Here is a 24,876-nt window from a genome sequence, read left to right as displayed (position 1 = left end):
GGAAAGGGGCCCACCTGACAGGTTCAGGCTCACACCCCCTGCTGTGCCCAGGTGCTTGGCAAGAAGCCAGAAGAGCTGGTTGTTCTGGGTTTGGAGGGGAAATTGGGGGGCCAGGGATGCTTGGAAAGCTTAGAATAGAGCAGGGCTTTCCCCCACCCCCAGGCCAGCAGCTTCTAGCCCAGGGCCCAGTCCACGTGACACAAGGACCATCTTAGTTAGAAAAGGTTCCCACTGCAGACAGAGGGCTGGGGCTGCTGGAGAAGCGGCCAGAGGCAAGGGTGAGGAAGGCAGGGAGCTGCCGGCACTCCCCCTGTTGGTACTGTCCTTTCCTCTGGGGCTGGAGGGGAAGAGCTTAGATGGAGACGCTGTTCTCGATGAGTGGAGGGTCCAGGTAGGCATAGGGCAGTGCCAGGCCCTGGTTCCGCTCCCTGATGTCGCAGGAGATCTGGGCCAGGCGGCTCTGGAAGGCGGTGATGCTGCGCCGTGGGGCCTCCTCCGTGAAGTGTTCATCTGGGTATGTGCCCAGGGGCCTCTGGAGGACAATGAAGGCCACGTGTGCCAATGCACACGTGAATTGGAAGTACACACCCAGCATCCCCAAAGTCTCGCTCTCTGCAGCCTGACCCAGCACAACCAGCCAGTCCCCACCCTCCCACAGCCCCACAGCCCACCAGCCCCAGCTACCCTAAATTCTACCACAGAGGCCTCCAGCTCATTCTCAAGGTGTCCCCACCAGCCACTAACAAAAGGGACCTTGGCCAACACCGGCACCACCACCATCTGTGATCACTCTATACAACATGGTGATCACAGCCAAGAAGTGTCACAGTGAACCTTGGCCATCGCTGCCCAGAGCTCAGGACTTACCATGTGACCGGACCGCCCACCCCACACCTTGGCCTCGCCTCCTCGCTGACGCACAGACCCCTCCAGCACGTCCCTTATGCACTGCAGCTGCTGCCAGCTCTGCTGCGTCTGACCATTTGTCTCCTTGCTCTATTGCTAGAGCTCTCCAGCCCAGTGTTAACGGCAGCAGGAACTGGGACCTGTTTCTCTTGTCCCTGATTTTAATGAGAACTCTATTGATCTATCCAATGGGCCATGTTTTCTGGAACACACTTTTTAATAAAAATAGATTTCTGAGGCTGGTGCTGTGGTGTAGCGGGTTAAGCCACCGCTTGGGATACCCACAGCCCATATCAGAGGGCCTGGGATCGAGTGATGTCTTCACTTCCAAACCAGCCTGGAGAGGCAGTGGCACAGCTGGCCAAGGCTCGGCACCCCAGGCTCAGGCCTGGCCCACATTGCTGTTACAGCCACCTGGGAGTAAACCAGCAGATGAAAAACCTCTCCCTTTTTCCACCTTTCAAATGGGGGAGGGAATCTTTTTGTAAGACAATGATAATTTTATACTACTTGTATTAAATTAAATTGTCTATTTTTATTTGAAAGGTGCAGAGAGAGAAAGAGCTCTTGCTTCTACTCCCCTGTGGAGTAATAATATCACATATTCTGATACGTGATGTGGACATCCCAGACAATGTCAACCCCAAATGCCCACCAGGTGAAATACACATATTATCAAAACTCCTTAAAAAGTTGTGGGGCCAGGGCCCAGTGCAGTAGCCTAGTGGTTAAAGTCCTCGCCTCCCACTCACTGGGATCCCATATGCGTGCTCATTCTAATCACAGCAACCCGTTTCCCATTCAGCTCCCTGCTTATGGACTGGGAATACAGTCAAGGACGGCCCAAGGCCTTGGGATCCTGTACCCATGTGGGAGGCATGGAGGAGGCTCCTGGCTCCTGGTTTCGGATTTGCTGGGCTCTGGCTGCTGTGGCCACTTGGGGAGTGAATCATTGGATGGAATATCTTCCTCTCTGTCTCTCCTCTCTGTGTATCTGATTTTCCAATAAAAATAAATCTTAAAAAAAAAAAAAGTTGTGGGGTCACTGTTGTGGTGCAGTATGTTAAACTTCCACCTGTGATGCCCGCCAACCCCCGGCTGGTAGCCGTAGACACACCAGTCCTAGCTGCTCCACTGCGAGTCCCGCTCCTGCCAGTGTGCCTGGGAAAGCAGTAGACGGCCCAGAAGATGGAGTGTGAACCAGTGAATGGAAGATCTGTCTCTCTCTCTCTCTTTTAAACTCTGTGCTTCAAATAAAGTAATCAACCTAAAAAAACAAACAAATAAACAAAAAAAACCCACCTCCATTGTGCCCTGAGTTTCTATTTGTAATGGCTATTCACACTCATCAAACGCTTTTTCAGGGCACATTAGGGTGATTACATAGTGCCTTCCTTTATTGGAGTAATGAATTAGACTGCTAGATTTCACAAGGCTGAGCCGCCCCTTCATTCCTCTCGGTCTCTCGGTGCGTGCTGTGTTATTATCCTTCACCAGCTGAAATAAGACAGTAGCTAAGTGGGGCAGCTTTATGATTTCATTTTCTTAATAACAGCTAACATGGAAGCACTTTGCATGGACCACCATGACCTCACACCAACCCTTGAGACAGGCGCCTTTATCATTCTCTCTTGGAAGATAAGGAAATAGAGGCTTAGAGAGGCCAAATTACATATGCAGGGTCACGGAGGTGGGGAGCGTGGGCCTGGGATTAGAGACCTGTCCGTCTGAAGCGTGTTATCTCCTGGGCTCTGTAATCCAACAAAACGCCTGGGGAAGCTGCTCTCCTCTTCCCAGGCAGGCTGACTTGGGAATTGCTTGTTTACAACGGCCTGAAGAAATTGGGTCTTCTGGCACCATTTATATCCATGTAAATGATTTTCATTTCTGCCCGACTCAAGATATGACTGTTTTTGTTTGTCTAGAAAATCAGACATTTCGGGTAGATGACCAATTTGGCACACACGAAACCACGAATGGCAATTTCTTAAAGATTTGAAGAGTTAAAAAAAATAAATCAAATTAAATAAAAAATTAAAAAAAAAAAAAAGATTTGTAGAGTTTCTGCATTTGTGGCTGCATGCTATTTTTATTCCTAATGCTCTGTGTTGGAAAGTCTGTCTCCTTCTCTCTACCTGCCTGCCCCCACACAGAGTAGTTTACACCTTCTTTACCAGACTGACATCTCGTACTTGCAGTGTAGACATCAAACTGCCAGAGCACAGAAATATGATAGACTTCATTCAAAGCTTGCTTCCTGGCCACGGGAGAGCGAACAAATGCTTGAATCTCTCCGATCCTCCTTTCTCTGCGGAAACCACTTCGACCAAACATTCCTGGTGGCCTGCCCTGAGCACTGTAAATACGGCTACTTGGTGTGTGTTTGAAGACCATGTTTCCGCTGCAACACACAACACAACATTTTCACTACAAAATGAAAGTCTGAACGAGTGACGGCTGCTGATGTTAAAAGGGCCCAGGTTCGGGGCAGGCGGTCAGCCTAGCAGATACCAAAGGCCCACACTGGGCCGTCTGGATTCAAACTCTTGCCTCCCACCAAGGCAGACCCTGGAAAGCTACAGTGACAACTCACCTTCCTTGGGTGCCTGACACCCACGTGGAAGACCTGAATCAAACTCTACTGCTCATCCCTTTGGTACATTTGAGGAGTGAACCAGCAGTTAGGAAATTCTCTCTCTCTCTGCCTCTCAAGCCAAATTTTTAAAGATTTATTGATTTGAAAGGCAGAGTTCTACACAGGCAAGAAGAGATAGATCTTTCATCCATTCGTTCATTCCCCAAATGGCCACAGTGGTCAGGACTGGGCCAGACCAAAGCTAGGAGGCCAGAAGCCTCTTCCAAGTCTCCCACAAAAAAATTGAAAATATTCTCAGGCTAAACTTATCACTGGTTTATGAGGAGGGAAACCACTTCCCTTTCCATCCTCTTCTTTAAAAAATTTATTCATGTGCTCAGAACGGTAGCCTAGTGACTAAAGTCCTGAACTGCCTGGAAACTAACCCGGATGCCCTTTGTTTGCCGAACTCCTGATTATCACATATGTCAGACTAGGGGTCACTTCCTCTAGGAAGCCTTCCTGAGTGCCCCTAGACCCAATTGGATTCCACAGGGTCCCCATCTTCACTTCCATCACTAAACGGTAAGCGTGAAGATAAGTTCATGGCTGCCCACACATGTCTGGCACAAGTACAAATCCAATGGTGGAATCCATGCCTGCCTGATCCTACAATGCTGCCTTTCTCACCAGCTTTCATGTCTCATCAGGTAGACCATAAGCTTCATGGAGGTTAGAAGGTCTCTGTTTGCCTGGGGGTCCAGGACTGTGCTGACATGAGGCAGGTACCCCCCAAAATGTTTGTGGAATGCTTGGATGAATAAATGATGGGTGGATGGATGAATGGGAATGTGGATGGATGAATAGGAGGATGGATAGATATGGGATGGATGGGAGGGTGGATTAGTAAACTGAAAGTTGTGACCCATACACTACAATGGTATCTGCTTCAATGTGTGTCTCTAGGGGTCAATTGCCACTTCATAGAGAAACAAAGTACAGAAGGCAGCTCAGCTATGGGCACAAACCCAGCAGCCAGTCAGTCCCACACACCCCCTGCAACAGTCACTGTCTCCTTCACAACGAAGCCTTGCCCCTCTCATCACACTGCCACCACCCGGCCCCCCGCCATGTACACACCTGGTCCTTGGGCTCTTGGCTGACCAACCAGAAGAGGAGGAGGTTGTTACAGGTGATGTTCACTTCCGGAAGGGTGTCTAGGTAACTCTGCAGGGTGGTCGTCCCCTTAGTCTGAGGTGGGGGCTGCCTCATGGAGGATGGAGCATTGGGCATCCAGGCCCCAAAGTCATGCTGTGGAGACCCCACCCCAGGTGAGTCAGCTGGCTAGTCAGGCTCTCTCTCCATCACCCCCACCAGCCCTGGCCTTGCAGTAGAGGGAATGAGGGGACTGTGACAAGGAAGGGGAGGACGATTTCAGGGCAGAAAGTTCTGGAAGTGGGGCAGAAGTCCAGCTCATCTGTCATCCCTCCCAGGACCAGTGGAGTGAGTCACTAGACTGGGAGGAGGATGCAGAGGGGGGCGCTGATTATAACAGAGGGCTCTGGGCTGGCACACCACACGGAGTTGATATCCCCCTAGCTGTGTCCCAAAAGTGACTCCCAGTGGGGCCCCACCATTGCAACCTTGACCCCCTTCCTCAAGCCCTTCACCCTACTCCCAGGTGTCACTCCAGCCCCAATCCTCATCCAAGAGCCATCCCAGCCCTGACCTGTCCCTGCTTTCCCCATCTCATCTCTGGTCTCCAGCCTGCTGCTGTGCCTAATGCCCCAGGCCAGCCCAGGCAGCCTCACCTGCCCGCTGTTGACCGCAGCATGCTGGGCGGAGCAGTTGAAAATGATTGCAGTGAGGAACTTCACGAGCTCTGTGGGAGTGCACAGCCGACTGGGGAAGCCTGGGTGGTATGGGAGGAAGGGAAAAGGAGGGTGTGGATGGAAGAGACCAGATTCCTAGGGGCAGCTTGGGGCTGGGGGATGGTGAAGGAAGGAGGGCTGAATGTTTGGCTACAGCTGTCCGGACACTAAGATCAGGGTCAGAATCAGTCATCACTGAGGGTGCTGGTCTTTGCAAGGGGCAGGATAGGAGCAGCGTCTGAGCAGGGCTCTCAATGGGACTGCCTCCGTCAGAATGCCGAGCTGCCTTCCATCCGGATTCCAAGGCGCTTCCAGCAGCAGCCTGAAATAACACTTGATAACATCATTCTACTCATGTTGCCACAAAATGTCACAGCTTAGCAGCGGATCCCCCTTTTTGGGCCTAGGGGCAGACAGTACACCTCAAAAACTCCAGTAATGAGAGGCAATGCTACAGTGTCGGTCCCTGATGTGGGTGACAGCTCAAGTCCAGGCTGCACCACTTCCCATCCAGCTCCCTGCTTGTGGCCTGGGAAAGCAGTGGAGGACAGCCCAAAGCCTTGGGCCCTTGCAGACACGTGGAAGACCTGGAAGAGGCTCCTGGCTCCAGACTGGCCCAGCTTCAGCTGTTGCAGCCATTTGGGGCATTAACCAATGGATGGAAAATCTGTCTATGTTTGCCTTTGTGTGTGTGTGTGTGTCTTTCAAACAAAAATAAATAAAATCTTTTTTAAAATGGTCCAGTGATGAATGCAGAGAAGAGCCCCTTAGCGTACCCAGAGCTTTGAGGACTGACCAGAAGCACAAAGGGCAGAAACAGGCACTGGGGCTTGACAGGTTGGGCAGTCTTCCTAGAAGAGGTGGACCCTTCAAGGGCCAAAGGACAGGCGAATGTAGAATGGAAAAAGGAGGCAGAAGAGCTCCCAGCTGAGCCTGCAGGCCCTCCTTTCTGTGCCTCACCCATCTTACCCAAGCCTGCAGCTCTTCCTCCCGCCTCTTGCTGACAACTCCCAAGTGCATACCTCTGACTGTACCTGCACCTGAACTCCAGCCTTGACAGCAGGCGTCCTTGCAGCTGCTAATGTCACATCCCCACCCACAGTCCTGATCCCCCATATACTCTCCAAATCTGGCTCTCCCACAGCGTCTCTCTACACACCCAGGGGTCTCGCCCCTGTCTCCTGACTCAACTAATTATGAATCAAATAGCTGCAGTGGTATTTGTGATCTGTGGTGGACCATGTGCAGATTTTTTTCTTTTGTTCTTGTTTCCACATGCCACCATGAAAACCCAATTTGCACTACTAGAGATTGTAAGACATCTAGAGGTAACATAAAGCACAACAGAGGGTTGCACCCAAGGACTTGGCTGTCCCAGCAGCTCCTAGGATTCTGAGGGGCTCCTGAGTACTGGATCCAATCCCTCAGGCTCAAATCCCTGCCTCACATCACGCAGATTAACTAGGACTCTCACCATCTCCTCACAGGACCCTAAAGGGTCCTCCAATGGACTGGGTTGGACCATATGAGAGCTGGTGCTGGGACAGGCTGGGACGAGCTACTGCACCCACCAGCAAGAGCTGGGACTGGGGAACAAGCAGGCTGGGCTGAGCCAGGCTGTAGTAGTTTCTGGCAAATGCTGAGACTGGGGATGGGCCATCTCAGACTTGGCCACAGTACCTACTGGCATGCACAAGACCTGGGTCTGGAAACAGGTTTGGTGGGAGAACTTCAAGGACTCCCCTGCTGAGGTGCTGCTTCTAGGACTGGAGGCAGACCAGGCTGGGTTAGGCTGTTGCACCTGCTTGGGTACACAAGAGCCAGAACAAGTGTGCACCAGTCATGCTAGGCACAACACCAGCTGGCAGATGCCAAGGCTGGGTGCGAATCATGTCAGACTGAACCACAAGACCCCTGGCAGACGTAAAATCCAGGGTTGGGAGCACATGTTTAGCAGGGGAACTTTGGGCTACCTACCACTTGTACCTACTACTGGTGAGTACAAGAATTAGGGCTGGGGAGGCCAGGCTGGACAAGGTGGCAGTACTTGTCAGCATATGTGAGGACTGGGTCTGGCGGCAGGTCAGGCTGAGCTAAGCTGCAGCACCCATGGGTGTGCATGAGAGCCAGATAGGATGCAGGCAGGGCTGGACTAGGTCATAGCAGAGGCTGGCATGTGCAAAAACTGGGGTCGGGGGAGGACCTGGTGGGAGTTGTTGGGAGTTGCCCTGACTAGGCTGTGGCACCCGCTGGTTTGCATGAAGATCAGATTTGTTTGGGCTGGCTAAGCTCAAAGCTCCTGTGAGATACCAGCTGGGGTGGAACTGACCAGGTAGCTGCATCCACCAGTATGTGCACTGGCTGGTGCAGGTGACAGATGACACCTGACCCTGCACTGGCCGGCACACATGAGAGTCAAGTCTGAGGTCACTCCAGGTGAGGTTTCTTAGAGAACTTCCCATCTAGACAGTTGGACTCAGACCCTGGTCACAGGGAAAATAACAGGATATGTGGTCCAACCTTGCAGTACATATGTTGGGATTGGACAGTAGGGGACTTCAGTTGCATCATCAGTGGATGGAAAGCAGAACAGGTTGGACAATTCTCACTGAGCTTTGCAACATGTTCCTGGGTCTGTGGATGCACTAAGGTGGACTTCGTCAACCAACAGATGTTGGAAAGATTATCTCAGTCCTGGGGCAACAGAACCAACAACTTCTCAGAACTATCAGAACAACTCCAGTGATATCCTCAGAATACTTTTCCCCACATCGGGGTCTCCCAGGCATCATCAAATGACTGCCCCCCATCCCCGAGTGCTGATGTAGTTTGACAGCAAGAAACCGCCTCCCTCCCCTTCCTCCTCCGTGGACACAGGAGGAAAAAAAATTGAAACATTTGTTTCACCCACTTTCCTCTACACCTGACCCTCCCCACCTTAACTGGAAGTCCACATGGGCATGCAACCCTCTCAACCATGTAAATAATATTAAAAATAAAATAACAATTGGGGGCTTGGTACAGTAGCCTACTGGCTAAAGTCCTCACCTTGTATACCCCAGGATCCCATAGGAGGCACCGGTTCTAATCCCGGCAGCCCCACTTCCCTTCCAGCTCCCTGCCTGTGGCCTGGGAAAGCAGTGGAGGACAGCACAAAGTCTTGGGACCCTGCACCTTCATGGGGGACCCAGAAGAGGCTCCAGGCTGCTGGCTTCGGATTGGCTCAGTTCCAGACACTGCGGCCACTTGGAGAGTGAATCATCGGACAAAAGATCTTCCTCTCTGTCTCCCCTCCTCTCTGTATGTCTAATTTTGCAATAAAACTAAATAAATCTTTTTAAAAATTACAAATTTTAAGAAAAGATCCTCCAATGACGACAGCCTTCGCCAGGTACCATCCACCTCACACACCTCTCCACCATCCTGCCGCATCCTGCCCTGAGTCGTTCTTGGAGCTCACCAGCTTTGCTCACACAGGCTTTCCTGAGATTTCTCAAACGTTCAGACCTCAGGGCCTCCGTACCTCCAGAGTCCCTTAGGGAGTGGGAGCTCCCAGGCATCAGCACCTCCTACAACAATTGCCCACACTGGTTTGCTTTTCATCCTAGCGCACACAGCCACCCGGCATGCCTGTCTCCTCATCGGCTGGCTGTATCTCCCCAAAAGCATGTTAAGCTCCATGAAGCCCGGAGTTTCTGTCTGTCTCACTCACAGCTAAACCCCAGCACCCAGAACCCTAACTGATAGGTATTATGAACCCAGTAATTACTGTGGGGTGGGAGAGTTGGGGAGGGAAGGAGTCAGTGCACGCCCAAGTCAGACGCCACAGAGAGAAATCCTGGATATTGGTAAGGAACAGGCAAGGCTGCAGTAGTGCCAGGGCCTGGCATTCCTGGGCAGTACTATAGGGGATTAGCAGGGCGGTGGCCCCACAGGTTTGGTGAGCAAAGAGCAAGAGTCTGGCAGAGGGGAACTGACTGGCAAGTAGCTGCTACAAAGAGGAGCGCCATGAGGACAGGCAGTGGGGTGTGACCCTGGAAAACAGTGGGGACAAGAGGGATTGGCTACCCAACTGGATTTAGGGAGACAGTGAGCGGGGAGCAGGTGTCAGTGGTTGGAGACCGGGTGAGTGAAGAGAGGCTGATGTGACAGAACAGAGGGATGGGTTGCGGGGATGGACTGTGCATTCACCTGCCTTGGAGTGTGTGGCAAAATAAACCTAGGTTGGACGATCTAGGAGAATCAACATGTAGTTCATGGTATGCATCCCTCATCGCCACCTGCTTCCTGGAAACAAAGTCAGACTGATTGGGGTTAGCGGATGTATTCTGCTTTCTAGTACAAGGGTATTGGAGCTGGTGTGGTGGCACAGCAAGTTAAGCTGCCACTCCAGACACCTTCTTATCAAGGCGCCTGGCTTGAACCCTGGTCACTGCTTCTAATTCAGCTTCCTGTGAAGGCACACTTTGGGAGGCAACAGAGTATAAGGTTACCCTTGCCGCTCACCTGGGAGCCCTTGAGGGGCTTCCTGGCTCCCAGCTGCAGCCTACCCCAGACCTAGCTATTGTATCCATTTGGAGGAATAAGCAAGTGGGTGGAAGATGTGTGTGTGTGCGTGCGCACGTGTTGCTCTCTTTCAAATAACTAAAGTTCATAGAAAGTGTCATCAAAGTTACTCAAGACCTAAGCTTATAGTATTGCAAAAAAAAAAAAAAAAATCTGAAACTCATGCATAGGAGATATTTTAAAAATTCATGGAAAAGACTTCATGGATTTCAAAATCTTTGTATCAACATAAAGTTATTTTTTGATTTTATTTTTCCATAAACTTTTAAAAAAATTATAGTTAATGTTACTATTTATTTTCATTCCATTTGAAAGGCAAAGAAACATAGAAACAGACATAGGAAGATCTTCCATCCATTGGTTCACTCCTCAAATGCCTGCATCAGCCACCACTGGCCCAGGAGCCTAGAACCACATCTGGGCCTCTGACATTGGTAAGGAGAACCCAAGCCATCATTGTTGTTTCCTGGGGTGCTCGTTAGCAGGAAACAGGATCAGAAATGGAGACATTGTGGTACGATGGGTTAAACCACCTCCTGGGATGCCAGAATGCCTGTTAAGAATGCCTATCCAGCTCCCACTTAATGCCCCTGGGAAAGCAGCAGCAGACAGCCCAAGTATCTGGGCCTCTGCCACCCACCCACCTGGGAGACCCAAACAAAGCTCCTGAGCCTGGGTTCAGCAGGCATTCTGATACGGGATGTAGACAATCCATATGGGCACATGTTTAACTGCTGCCCCAAGTGCCCACCCCTCTGCAAACTTTCTGACACGGTGTCATAGATCAATCTAGAATGAGAAATTTATAGTGGCTGGAAGAAGTGTATCTACCCGAAGAATGATCTGGTGAATTGAATCACAGACAGGTTCCATAAAGAAAGGGCAGGCAACTGACACAGGAATTAGAACACTGCTTAGAACAGCCACATTGCTGTCCTGGAAGTCAGGGAGGGGTCCTGACTTACAGGCTGGCTCTGGGCCTGATTCCAGCTTCACACCCTGAGAGGGAGGCAGCAGGTGACAGCTTAAATAATTGGGTCCCTGCCACCTATTTAGGGAAACCCAGACTGAATTCTCAGCTCCTGCCTTCTCTGGGCCCAGTGCAGGTGCAAACCAAGGGATGAGAGATCTGTGTCTGTGTGTGTGTGTGTGTGTGTGTGTGTGTGTGTGTGTGTGTGTGGCTGTCTTTCAAATAAGTGAAACACATATCTAACCAATAAAGATGGAATTAAGTCAACAGTAATGAGAACCCCTCTGGGTCTCAAACAGGAAATGGATAAGCCCCCAATATGAAACAGTTGCCCTGGGTGGGGGTGGGAGGAGTAGCCAAAATCAGGGCAACTCATGTTGAACAGCAGGTTTGCAAAACACAGGGAAGGGTCACCCTCTTAAAAACCCAAGAGAGAGGTGGCTGTCACCTTATTAACCTAGAAACCACTCCCGGCCTTCCTGACAAGGAGACAAGCTGACTTCACACGCCTCTCCCTCCCAGTGTGAGGCAACAGGGAGGACACAGCGTCACCTGAACCCAATTCCTGCCAAAAACGTTTCGCCTAGAGAGCCCGTGTCCAGTCTACAAAATACACAGGAGACGCCGAGAACAAGACAAACCACATCGGGAGGAAGCAATTAGATAAATTCGGAGGGTGAGGCATTCCGCAGGACAATGAGTCTGGAATCTTCCGTAAGTCCACATCGGGTGACTTTCAAAAGCGGAAATGCTAAGACCTTGTTCTAAATAAAAGAGATCTTGGAGTTAGAGCGAAACCCAAGCTGTTCAGCATGTGGCCCTGGCTTGGCTCCCGAATCAATAGGATCTGGAGGTTGGGGGGCTGGGGATGGTGTGGAGGGGGAGCAGTGCGGCAATCTGAGGATGGACCAGACTTGAGGGTATCACTGAAGGTCACGGTCAACTTGTGAAATCTGAAAATGGCATGATTGCAGTTGCCTAGAAAAAGTTGTTCTTGAAGGCACATATTGATTAGGGGTACAATATGGTGACCGTCACTCTAAAAGACTTAAGCAAGACACACAGAGGTAACTACCATGGCAGAACATTTGCAATTGTTTGCTCCGGTGGTGGCTAAACAAGTGCTTATTACACAGAGCAAGAGTACTTTAAAAAAAAATGTGAGGAGATGATGCCCACATAGGAATGCCCAAGTTCAATTGCAGCTCTGGCTCCTCACTCCAGCTCCCTGCTAATGCACACCTTGGGAGCAGAACTGAAAACTCAGGTTGATTGGATTCCTGCCACCCACATGGGAAACCCAAAGTGAGTTTGCAGCTCGCACCCTCAGCTTGGCCCAACCCAGTCCTGTCCATTGCAGGCATTTGGAAGGTGACCCACTAAAAGGCAAACGTGAGCATGCGCTACCTCAAACAGATAAAATAAACACATGTGTTAAATTGTGGAAAACAACATTAACAGGTAAGTTGATTTAAAAAAAAATGTGCAGGACTGGTGTGATGGCTCAACTGGCTAATCCTCTGCCTGCAAGCACTGGCATCCCTATCAGGCACCTATTAGCTTCTGGACATTCTACTTCCAATCCACCTCTATACTTATGGTCTAGGAAAGCAGTAGAGGATGGCCCAAAGCCATGGGACACTCGGAAGAAGCTCCTGACTTCGGATCGGCTCAGCTCTGGCCATTGTGGCCACTTGGGGAGTGAACCAGTAGATGGTAGATCTTTCTGTGTCTGTCTCTACTCTATAAATCTGCCTTTCCAACAAACACATAAATAAATCTTTTTAAAAATAAAATTCACAAAGTGTGGAACATGAAATTCAAAGATGTTTCTTCTGGTGCAATGTTAATAAAGAGACTAAGCATGGGTTTCACAAACTTTGCACAAAATAGTCATCTCATTCCACTTCCCAAGGACTTTTTGAAGTACCCTGTTACTCCTGACTCTTCTGTTAACATCTCTGTTTCACAAAGAAGCCTCTGTGCCCCTCACAGGGGGAGCTGCTTCAGCTGCTTGTTCTCCTGGGAGGTGACCTGAGACAGGTACGCCTGGAGGAGTCACCAGAAACACGGAGTCCTCATATAACCCAAAGTCACAAACCAGGGCCAGGAGACTGGAAGCTAGGCACCTGTGCAACCCAGAGCTGCCCGTGTCTCCCCTCCGAGGCCCAGCCGCCTCCTGTGCATTGTGGGGTCTGGAGGACAGACTGCCTAGTTCAGGGGCCCTGGGTACGAGTTACACACTCCAAGCAAAACCAAACGCCTTTCTATAGAGGGAACCACATGGCTATCATGTGCCATCCTTAAAAATAACAAAAAGATGCCAAAAAGAAAAACCCTTCTGGGGCCAGCAGATGGAAATCTGGGAAGGTTTGTGAGTTTGGAAATCAGGACCCAGCACAATAGCTCCAATGACTAATCCTCCACCTCCTCCACTTCCCTTCCAGCTCCCTGCTTGTGGCCTAGGAAGGCAGCAGAGGATGGCCCAAGGCCTTGAGCCCCTGCACCCATGTGGGAGATCTGAGAGAGGCTCCTGGCTCCTGGCTTCTGGCTCTGGATTGGCTAAGCTCTGACCACTGGGGAGTGAACCAGCAGACGGAAGATCTTTCTCTCTAACTCTTCTTCTCTCTATAGGTCTGCCTTTCCAATAAATAAATCTTTTTTTAAAGAATTTATTTTTACTGCAAAGTCAGATATATAGGGAGGAGGAGAGACAGAGAGGAAGATCTTACGTCTGATGATTTACTCTCCAGGAGGCCACAACAGCTGGAGCTGAGCCAATCCAAAGCCAGGAGCCAAAGCTTCTTCCAGGTCTCCCACACAGGTGCAGGGTCCCAAGGTTTTGGGCCATCCTCTACTGCTTTCCCAGGCCACAAGCAGGGAACTGGAAGGGAAGTAGAGCAGCTAGGTTACCAACCAGTGCACATATTAGAATCCTGGCATGTGCAAGGTGAGGACTTTAACCATTAATCTACCACCCCAGGCCCCAATAAATCTTAAAAAAATAAATAAGGGCACAGTACAGTACCCTATTGGCTAAAGCCCTCACCTTTAATGTGCTGGGATCCCACATGGGCACCTGTTCCAATCCTGGTGGCCCTGCTTCCCATCTAGCTCCCCGCTTGCAACCTGGGGAAGCAGTGGAGGACCCTGTACTCGCGTGGGAGACCCAGAAGAAGCTCCTGGCTGCTGGCTTCGGATTGGCTCAGCTCCAGCTGTTCTGGCCACTTGGGGAGTGAATCAACAGGTGGAAGACCTTCCTTTCTGTCTCTCCTCCTCTGTATATATCTGACTTTGCAATAAAAATAAATAAATATTTAAAAGTAATAATAAATAAGTGCATAAGAGTTTGGAAATAAGATTTAGAGGAGAAACAATAGAAAGATTATTTGGGAAAGGTCAAGAGGGGAGACTGAGAGCCAGTATGAGCCATGGGACTAGGATGGGGAGACAGTAGACCCCAAGAAGAAATAGGGGCATCAGAAGAACCAGTCCTCCCCAGAGCTAAGAAAAAGCATTGAAGGAGCCCAGCATGGTAGCCTAGTGGCTAAAGGCCTTGCCTTGCCTGCACCAGGATCCCATATGACCCAGCTGTTTCACTTCCCTTACCGCTCCCTGCCTGTGGCCTGGGAAAACAGTCAAGGACAGCCCAAAGCCGTGAGACCTTGCACCACATGATAAACTGGGAAGAAGCTACTGGCTCCTAGCTTTGGATCAGCTCAGCTCTGGCCACTGTGGCCACTTGAGGAGTGAACCAGTGGATGGAAGATCTATATCTGTCTGTCTCTCCTTGTCTCTGGAAATCTGACTTTCCAATAAAAGAAAGCATGGAAGAAATAAAGAGGGCCCGGCGGCGTGGCCTAGTGGCTAAAGTTCTCGCCTTGAAAGCCCCGGGATCCCATATGGGCGCCGGTTCTAATCCTGGCAGCTCCCCTTCCCATCCAGCTCCCTGCTTGTGGCCTGGGAAAGCAGTCGAGGACGGCCCAAAGCTTTGGGACCCTGCACCCGCGTGGGAGACCCGGAAGAGGTTCCTGGTTCCCAGCATCAGATTGGTGCGCACCGGCCCGTTGCGGCTCACTTGGGGAATGAAACATCAGATGGAAGATCTTCCTCTCTGTCTCTCCTCCTCTCTGTATATTAGGCTTTTCAATAATAATAAATCTTTAAAAAAAAGAAAGAAAGAAATAAAGAGAGAGAGAAAGTACTGAAGAAAGTAGGGGGAGGGTGAGACTTGGACATAGGGGTCAGAAAGTGGTTGATTTAGGATGTCCACAAATCATACTGGAGTGTCTGGATTTGAGTCCTCGCCCTGCTTCTGCCTCTAACTTTCTGCTCATGAGCACCCTGGGAGGCAGCAGGTGATGGCCCAAGTATTTGAGTCCCTGACATTGGGATGGGAGACCCAGAGGTCCCTGCTCCTGGACTTCAGCCTGACCCAGCCCTGACTGCTATAGGCATTTAGAGAGAAAACCAGGATGGAAAACCCATCTTTCTCTCCTCGCTCCCCCTTTCAAGTAAATATAAATCAATCGATAGATAGATAGATAGATAGATAGATAGATAGACAGATAGATAGATAAGGAGTGGGGGAGTCTGGGACATGAGCTTAGAGCTTAATCTCTGGTACTGAGATTAAGGACAGGAGGAAAGGGGCCAGTGGTGGAAAGACAGAGATGGGGGAGAGACACAGCAGACAACACGCAGGAGTGAAGCTCAAGCTGCAAGGCCAAAGCCTCCACCAAGAGGCCTACAGACAATGGCTGGTGGCTGCAGGGGCCTCCTGGCAGGCCAGGGCACACTAGGTAGGACAGAAGGGTCCAGATCCTTTGATGTCAAGAGATGGCTCAGCCAGCTGAGTAGATGAGCATGAGTAAAAGCGGAGAGCTGGAGGAGCGAAGTGATTACCTTCTCATCTGCTGTGTGGGGACAGGGAGCGCGTGGCACTCAAACCTGGCCAGTAGGAAAGGACTGACGAGTGGGGTGAGGTGGGCCAGGGTGCTCACTGGGGTGTGTTTAGGGGGACGGGGATTGCAAGGGGATACCTGAGCTCTCCCGGCCCAGGAACGCCTGAGTGAAAATCTCGCCGACCCAGGCCTGCAGCTCCGAATCCTGCTGCACGGATGTGTCATTGGGGTAATAGTAGCCCACGATGTCTGAGACGAAGCTGCAGGAAAAAGATGCTGGTGTCCTGGGTCAGCAGAGGGCTGGGGAGAAGAACCCGGGGCACAGGCCTGGCCAGAAACACCAAGGTCCACTGACGCTCAGGGTGGGGACAGACAGATGACCAGAGACCCCTGAGAGTCCTTGAAGGGGAGGAGGTGGGTTCAGTGGGGACGTCCCTTAGGTTCTGTCCCCATTTCTGCATCATGGGGGACTGAGAATCCTGAGGGAATCAGCTTCTGCTGCAAAACCTCCCTGCCCTCTTCCTTCTTCCCTTCTGTACTGGGAGGAAGCACACCTGGCAGCCTGGAGGCCCCAAGCATCCATAGCCCGCTGCCACCTGCTCTCCTGCTGCCACCTGCTCTCCTGCTGCCACCTGCTCTCCCACTGTCACCTGCTCTCCCACGAGGACCCAGATGGCACCCCCTGTCATTGGCATCCCCCCCCCAACCAGCATCCTAGGCAGCTTCTGCACCAGGACACGCACATACATTAACCAGAAGCCAGGAGACCCAGGCCTTGGAGCCAGACGGGCTGCCTGAGCTCCGCCCCCTCACCCCACCTCTCAATGGCCGCCCAGATCTTCAGGCCGTCATCTCGGTAGTGGTAGTTGGGGATGTCCAGGACACCGCGGGCCCGCAGGCTGTCGGGGAGGCAGAAGTTGGTGTAGGTGAAGTGGGCCAGACCCGTGCTCATGAGGTAGAGGAGACCTTGCCTCCCGATGGACGTGACCTGGGAACACAGCACAACTGGGCTCCCGGCCAGCCCAACGCTCACCCGGGTGCCTGGGGACGAGATAAGCTAATGCCTCCACCCACTGAGGGCCTCTTAGATTAACCCAGCAGCCCTAGATCGCCAATCAAACACCCATAGGGGGCTGGCTTGTCGTGGTCGGGGCCCTACTATGTGCCTATGAAGAGAACCTGAGTCTTCGGTAACTAGATGAACTTGAAAACAGAAGGGATGAGGGTCTGGCAGGTGGCGAGGTCAGCTGAGGGCAGAGCTGGGCTAGGGCTCCCATGGATACTCAGTCTGAGGGGGTGGTATTCTTGGGTGCGATCAGAGAGCCTGGACAGGCTTATATGGACTGGGCAAAAGGAAAGTGGTGGATGGGGCGGGGCGGGGGGCCAGGCATGGGCTGCTAAAGGGGCAGGCCCTGTGGTCAGGAGTGGGCAGCTAAAGCAAGCTTGTAGGCAAGGCCTGAGCACCTCAGGGATGCCTTGGAAGGCCGCACCTTGTCCACGAGGCCTTCGGGGTTGAGCAGCGTGGCCCTGGCGATGGTGTTCACCTGCAGCGTGTAGCGGGTGTGCGGGAGCAGGAGCTGTGAGTGGAGCGAGGCGGGGAGGATGCGTGAGAAAGGCAGAGGGCATCCGGGGGCAGGCCTCCCTCCAGGACCCTGGCCCCTGTGCTGGCTCCACGGACCTTGTAAATGGGATGGCAGAGCGGCAGCTGGCGCAGGGTGGCCATGGAGAAGGCTTCGCACAGCAGATGTGTGCACAGGAAGTGCGTGTTGTTCTCATGCACCAGGAACTCCGAATTGCGCACCCACGTCTTGGCCAGCAGCCAGTCCCACTCGGGGTCGGTGGGCAGGAAGATAGGGCTCTCTGGCCCTGGGGTCTGGCTCAGCTGCAGCCGAGGGCAATAGGGGTGAGGGGGTCTCAGGACTTGGAGTCCCAAGGTCCCTGCAGCATCCGCTGTCACTCCGCACTCCCCAGGCTCACCTGAATGGCCAAGGGCACCAGCGCCCCCTGCGGGTTGAGCCACAGCAGGCAGAGCGGGGCGGCCACGTACTGCTGGCGGCCGTTGAGGCAATGCACCGGGGCGTCGGCCAAGATCCAGTAGTCGGCTAGGAAGATGTTCCCCCTCTGGGGAAGGGGCCTAGAGCCTTAGAGAGCGCTCCCCACCAGCGTTCCGCATCCCACTCCCTGGCCTGCTCGCCTCCACACACTCCCCTCCCCGAGGCAAGGGAAGGTGTGTCTGCAGTCCTGAGCCTCACTCATTTTGGTGGGGTACCCCACCCTTCCCAGGATGCCTGGAATGAGGTCCAGCGAAGTCCTTCCTTATGCAACGGGCTGACCTTGGCCTCTGGCTGGGTTAAGCCGGCGTCCTCTCCTCCTCCTACATCTGCCTACTCTCTCAACTCCCATGGAATCCCCTCCACAGCTGACCATCACGTATCCAACAACAGCAGAAGTCAACACCTGTCTGGGCAGGCCCCAGAGAAAAGACTGTGTAGCTAGTCCAGCCTGCAGAAGTCCTGCCCTCCAGGACTGCTCCTGCTGTAGATGGGCGCCTATTCTAAGGCCTGTTCTAAACTGTCTGCCTTCTTTCAGCGCCTGCCAGCTGGACACACCCCAGCAGAGGCAAGGCCTCCCGAGAAGCCATGTCAACATCTGCCCAGTTCAGTCCCACCACTTCTGCAGGCTTTAAGCCCCACCAGACCCTTGTTCAGATCTGTTCTAATGGGAAGAAACAGGGTCAAGGTCCCCAGCTCCCCCAGCCCCAGAGGGTGGGGACTGCCGACTGGACACAGCCCAGGCTGCCCAAACCCCTAACCTACACACGTGTCTCTTGTCTACATGGGCAGCATGAGCTCCCCCGCCACTGTCTCCCTCCTACCAGGCCCATAGTTGAGGTCCTCACCCACCTCCAGTTCTGCCTGTAGGCACGTGTCCTGTCCTAGCAGAGGGGCCACCATGTCGTTGGTGACGGGCAGCTTGCTGGGCAAAGTGGAGAGGGCGTGGAGCATGACTGGATTGACCCCGTTCAGGTACTGGTACCCAAAGAACTGGTCCTCGTGCCAGTGTTCTGTGACATACTCTGGAGTGGGAGTGGGCAAGAGAGGGGCCCACTCCGCGTGGGAATGGCCCGCCTGGATCCAGACCTACACTGCTTGGTCCTGTGCTCTGAGCTTTCGTCCCAACAACTCGATGCCATAGGCATAAGCAAACCTCTGAGCACCAGAAGCTCCCAGAGGCGAAGTGGCTTGCCCACTTAAGGACTTAAACATAAGCTTTTCCAGCCGGAAAGTCCAGAGTCCTTCGGGGAGGGGGGCAGGCGGGAAGGGGAGTTCTGTCACCCTCTTAGAATCAAGACCTGCTGCTATACGACCACATGTCTCCCCCTCTCCCAGGCGAGCAGTGTCCCTGGCCTTACTATGCCCACCCCCACTCAGAGTGATCCCCTGAGTCCCTGAGCAGAGGCCGCCAGCACCTCCCTCTGGAATCCAGCTGTGGGGGAAGCAGAGGAAGGGGTTTGAGGATGGGGGTGGAGGAGAAGGAACTGGGGTCCCCGCCTGGCTCTGCGCGCGCACCAGACGTGAAGGTCTTGTGACACCAGAAGATGTTACGCATGTCATCCAGCTTCTTCCAGGAGCCCTTGCGGTCCAGCAGTCCCCGAAGCTTCATGCCCAAAGACCTGAGGAGTCAGCCAGCAACAGGTGAGAGCGGAGGGGCCTGGGGGTGCTGGGGGCCTCAGCAGGGCCCGGCAGGATCGATCCCCAGGACTGGAAGAAGCTAGCAGTCCCCACAGGAGGGGACAGCCTGGAAGGTCCAGGCAAGGGCCTCCCCTAGAGAAGTCCCTGCAGGGGCAGGTCACGGGGGTACAGGGACATGTCGCCCTCACCACAGGCCTCCAGGACACGCCTGGTCATGCCCTGACGGTCTCTGAAGGCGGCTCTCTACCAACCTGCTGGTCCTTTCTTCCACTTTGTGCCCTAGGCTCCCCAAGGTCTACTCTGCCAGCACACCCACAGGCACAGAGCCTTGAACAGTGGAGTGGGGTGTCTGAGGGCGATGTGAGCTCTTCCCTTCCTGGGCACTGATCTGCTGCTTGCTTGCTTTTTTGTTTTTGTTTTGTTTATGACCTTAAGCAACATTTTATAAACAAGAAAAAGTGCTGGGCCCGGCACAGTAGCCTAGTGGCTAAAGTCCTCGCCTTGAATGCACCGGGATCCCATATGGGCACCAGTTCTAATCCCGGCAGACTCACTTCCCATCCAGATCCCCACTTATGCCCTGGGAGGGCAGCGGAGGATGGCTCAAAACCTTGGGCCTCTGAGGGAGACTTGAAGAAAGCTCCTGGCTCTTGGCTTGGATTGGTTCAGCTCTGGCCACTGTGGCCATGTAGGGAGTAGATTAGTAAGTGAAAGATGTTTCTCTCTGTCATTCTTTCTCTCTATGATTCTGCCTTTCAAATAAAAATAAATCTTTCCAAAAAAAAAAAAAAGAAAAAAGAAAGAAAAAGTGCTTAAAATGAAATGTGTTTGCCCTTCCTCTCTTTCAAGTGGTGCTTGTCCTAGACAACCCCCCCAGCTACTGTGTTTCCACATGGGACAAATTCTGTTCTTCCCTGCATGCCCCAAGTGCAAGCTCCTTTATGAAGCCAGCTCTGAGACAAGCATACCCCCTTCCTGCCGTCTCCCTTGTAAACATGGGGTGCATCCCTCGTGGAATGATGAACTGCGCAGGGCAAGGACTGGGCTTCGCATGGCTGCACCTACACAGCCCGTAACAAGCACTCCCTGTGGGGGCTGACCCAGAGGCAGGAGAATGGGACACAGAACATGTGGGCTGTGGGCCAATAAGGTAGGCTGTGCCCCGAGGAGGGCAGGCTCCTGAGGAAGAAAGCTGTGGCAATACTGGGGGATGGTTTCTAGATGGCGCAGGTGAAGAAGCAGGGTCACCTGTGCTGGCTCACACAAGCACTTGCTAAAGGCCTGCCCATCAATGCCTGGGGCATAGGTCAGGTGTTAGATGCCCCCATATCATATCAGATTGTCTGGGTTTGATGTCAGCATCCAACTGATGGGGATCCTGGGTAGCAGTGTTGGCAACTCAATTGATTATAATTAATTGTATTCTGGGGCTAGCGCTGTGGTTAATCCTCTGCCTTCAGGTGCCGGCATCCCATATGGGCATTGTTTCGTGTCCTGACTGCCCCACTTCCCATTTAGTTCCCTGCTTGTGGCCTAGGAAAGCAGCAGGTGATGGCCCAAAGCCTTGGGACCCTGCACCTACATGGGAGACCTAGAAGAGGCTCCTGGCTCCTGGCCTTGGATCAGTTTAGCTCCAGCCACTATGGCCATTTGGGGGGTGAGTCAGCAGACGCAAGATCTTTCTGCCTCTCCTTCTCTTTTTCCAATAAAAATAAATAAATCTTCTTTAAAATATTAGTTGCATTCCTCTCATCCATGGGTGGACCTGGATTGGGTTCCTGGCTCCTAGGGTTTGGGCACAGGCCAATCCTACCCCTGGAAGGCATTTGGACAATAAGCCAGTTAGTGGGAGCTCTCTGCCTCGTTTGCCTCTCAGGGAAAGAAAGAAAGAGAGAGAGAAAGAAAGAAAGAAAGAAAGAAAGAAAGAAAGAAAGAAAGAAAGAGAGAGAGAGAAAGAAAGAAAGAAAGAAAGAAAGAAAGAAAGAAAGAAAGAAAGAAAGAAAGAAAGAAAGAAAAGGAAGAAAAGAAAGAAAGAAAAAAAGAAAGAGAGAGAAAAAGCAGGTTTTGAGGCCCCGTGCTTCCCGGAAGCTCCTGCAGCCTGTCAGCTCTGTCTGGGCCTGGCCATGCGTTGCTGTCCTAAAGCTCAAGATCCCAGCACGCTCTCTCCAGGCCTTCCATTCCAGATTTGAGCCTCATGCACTCACCTGTTCTTCCACAAGGGCACAGTGGTCCACAAGATGAGGGCCCAGTTCCCCCTGGCCTGGCCTCCTTTGGGCATACTGCAACCCCCACCCCACAATCATGTGGTTGGCATTCAAGGGGTCAACTAAGTTTCCTGTTCCAGCCAAAAAGGTGGCTCCTGGGGCCTTGCATGGCTGTCTCCCCTCTACTCCTCTTCCAGGCCTGCTCCAGTCCTGTCTCCCTCTCCCTAAGGGCTATTCCCTGCTCTAGGCACCCTGGCTCCCTATTGGCTTCAGCTGAGCCTCCTGACTGCTAATTGACCACACGGCTACCTCCCTAGGGACACTGGGGACAACTCACAGCCAAGGTTACCTCCTCACTGAGTAATGCAGATTGAGACACGAGCATGGGGCATTCTCTCTGTTTCTCCTCTAAACCTCTGAGGTTTAAACGAGTGAGCCGACAAACGGACAGGACAATGGCGCAGCCCAAACACCATGGTTCTAGGGTCTGAGTCTGGGATGCTCTGATGTCACCTCTTCCCAGCCCCTCTCAAGGAGGTTCTGCCCCACCCTGCAAGTCAGCGCTGAGCGCGTTTTATCAGCTGAGGGATGGGATGGGAGGTCAGAGGAGGAGAGGGATGCTGGGGATGGATCGAGATTGAGAAGGGGACATTTGGGAAGAAATGGTCAGCTGAGAGCCGAGACTAGGAGGTGGAAGGTTTGGGGGCAGGGCTGGGGGTGCAGATGGGCGGGGCTCACGCGGGGATGGCGTTGAACAGCAGCGAGGTGGTCTTGGTGGCAGAGTAGCGGATGTTGGGTTCCATGTGAAGCAGGGATGGGAGGTCGATCTTCATAGGGAAGCCAGGCAGGTGCCGATTCCCGCTGCTGTAGGGCAGGGGGCGACATAGGGATGGAGGCCCAGGAGTGAGGAGCCTGCTGCTCCCTCTGGCCGCTCACCAAGCCTCCCCCCCCTCTCTCCTTACTCTGCCCTCCCCAGAGGACCTCACGCAAACACACACACAGGAGGCTAACCCTGCAACAAAACTGCCCTTGTTACATACCCACTCTGCTCTGCAGACTGCCTGGTCTGGCCCCGCAGCACCACTTGCCACCCCCAAACAGCTTCCTCCACCTTCCCAAGCCTGCATCCTCACCTGTCCTCCTGGTCCACACAAGGCACTGTCTTGGTCAAGGCAAATTTCTTGTCTCCCTCCACCTCCTCAAAACTGCGAACATCCAGCATGCGGGGGAAGCCGGGGGCGTAGACCTTCCAGCTGCCCAAGGAGAGAGATCAAGTGTGGGGGAGGTCAGGCTTAGGAGAAGCAAAAGCCTTGACCTCCAAAAACACAAACATGAATGCAGAACAAACAACAAACAAAGAAAACAAACAAAACCCTTGAAATCACCCACTTCCGGGGGAGGTGCCACAGTACTGGTTTCCTCCAGGGAGGCATTTGAGGGTGACAGGAACATCACCATGGCTGAGGCCCAGGCTGTGTGAAGACTGAAGTTATGAGAAGTTTGGGGGTGAGGCAGAGGTGGCAGAGCACCAGGATCTTTCCCGATGTTGGGATCACGTTGGTAGGGGCTTGAGGACAGCCTCAAGGATGATATTGAGGCACAACAGTTGGCGTTGGTCATCTGGACCCACACTCAGGGCCCCTCCTAGAATGGGCTCCACAGTCCCGAGGAAGATACCGTGACCAGGGGCTATGATGAGCAATCTAGCGAGGGTTGAGGTCAGAATTGGGGGGTAAAGGGGATTGGTCCCCCCCACCCCCTCACCGGTAGCACTGTTGCCGGGCCTGCAGCTCCTGTTTCCTGTGATCCAGCAGGAGAGGAAGGGAATAGTCTTGACAAATAGTTCTTGCTGTGGGGAACAAAAGTGCCCCTTCATGTGCAGCTCTGGTGAGCCCCCACCTCCTCCCACCACTGCCTGAGCCCTCTTCTCTGACATGTTCCAGCTACTCCCCTGACCTTGCAGCTTCTCCACCTGCTACACTCTGATACCTCAGCCTGCAGTTTAATTCCACTCGGAAAAGTCAGGGAGACTGCAGAAGGCCAAGTGTTTTGTGTTGGGGGCCAGAGTAGTGTACCAGGGAACTGTCAAAAGTTGGTCTGAAAATGAAATTTTCTCTCCATTTCACTTCACCATGAGCTTTTTAAAGCGCCTTCTTAGGTTGACATGAGCCGCTGCCCTCTCCCCCCAAAAAGTCAGTCCTGTCCCAAAGCCCTTGCACTTCAGAGCTTGAGAGGTCTACTTCTTTAATTGAATACATCTACTTGGGAGCCCAGAGTCCCTTGCCGCACAGACTCGAAGAGACGCTCCCATTCCTCAGTCCCAGACCACGATTTTGGCAGGAGCGCACCTGTTCCCGGCCTCAGCTCCACGATGCGGTAGCCCTCAATCCACTGATAGCAGGGGAACTGGGAGACGGTGCCATCCGGGGCAGTGACGCTGACGCAGCTGCAGTACCAGGAGTCCTTGCGGAAGAGCGCATGGCGCTCCTTGTGCAGGCGTAACAGCAGGAGCTCGCCCAGCTCCGAGGCGCAGCGCACCTTGTACCTGTGGACCTGCTCGGACCGAGGCAGCCAAGGAGTGAGAGCCCGGGAACGGCCACGGCCATCCCGGCGCCTGGCCAGACACAGCCCACAGCTCGGCCTGACCCAGCTACTGACCAGCCCGAACAGGAGGGCTCACAGAGAGGCAGCCCTACTCCAGGGCGCGAGTAGGTGTGGCTCAGCTGAGCGGAGCAGCTCCAAACTCCCTCGTGCAGGCCACCATCGAACAACCGTGGGGCTGGGAAAACAGGCAGATCCGGAGCCCAGGGCAGAGGAAGTCAAGGCTAACAGCCCCAACGACTTTCCCTACTATACCATCAGTATAACCGGAGCTAGCAAGCCAAGAAAGGGGCGCATCTCCCTGCCCCCCACCTGGGGGAGGACCCAGCATCCCAGAAAAGACAGTGTCTACAATGGAGAAGGCGATGAACTGTCCGGGAGGAATGCGCCTTTCCTCGGCAGGGTCCCCCTCCCTTCTCCTACCGCTTCTGTGTACTCACCGATCCCTGGGCGAAGTCCCTGCCTATCCGGTCCAGTCGTTCCTTGGGGCTCTCCCCACATGTGCCCACCAGGGTGACAGAGATGTTGTCGAGGGTGCCAGCCATCAGGTAGGGACCCGTGGTCACGCACAGGCGGTACACAGCCAT

At 53.1% G+C, this 24,876-nt stretch overlaps 1 protein-coding gene across 1 annotated transcript; it reads right to left on the bottom strand.

Annotated features, from left to right (window-relative positions):
• Window positions 1-154: 154 nt before the first annotated feature.
• ALOXE3 (arachidonate lipoxygenase 3) lies at window positions 155-24,876 on the bottom strand. The gene is made up of 15 exons (XM_004594767.2): window positions 24,730-24,876; window positions 24,037-24,241; window positions 23,453-23,537; window positions 22,822-22,941; window positions 22,427-22,552; window positions 19,362-19,465; window positions 18,696-18,868; window positions 17,770-17,913; window positions 17,471-17,674; window positions 17,283-17,369; window positions 16,611-16,780; window positions 15,931-16,052; window positions 5,293-5,393; window positions 4,622-4,792; window positions 155-532 (listed from the first exon to the last, which is right to left on the bottom strand). Exons 1-15 carry the CDS (start codon window positions 24,874-24,876, stop codon window positions 353-355), a joined length of 2,139 nt encoding a protein of 712 aa, XP_004594824.1. The 3' UTR covers window positions 155-352.

This window comes from Ochotona princeps, chromosome 17, assembly GCF_030435755.1.
Source record: "Ochotona princeps isolate mOchPri1 chromosome 17, mOchPri1.hap1, whole genome shotgun sequence".
In the NCBI taxonomy this organism is placed as follows: Eukaryota; Metazoa; Chordata; class Mammalia; order Lagomorpha; family Ochotonidae; genus Ochotona; species Ochotona princeps.
Note: the sequence above shows the minus strand (reverse complement) of the source record. Positions and strands in the feature narration are given on the sequence as shown.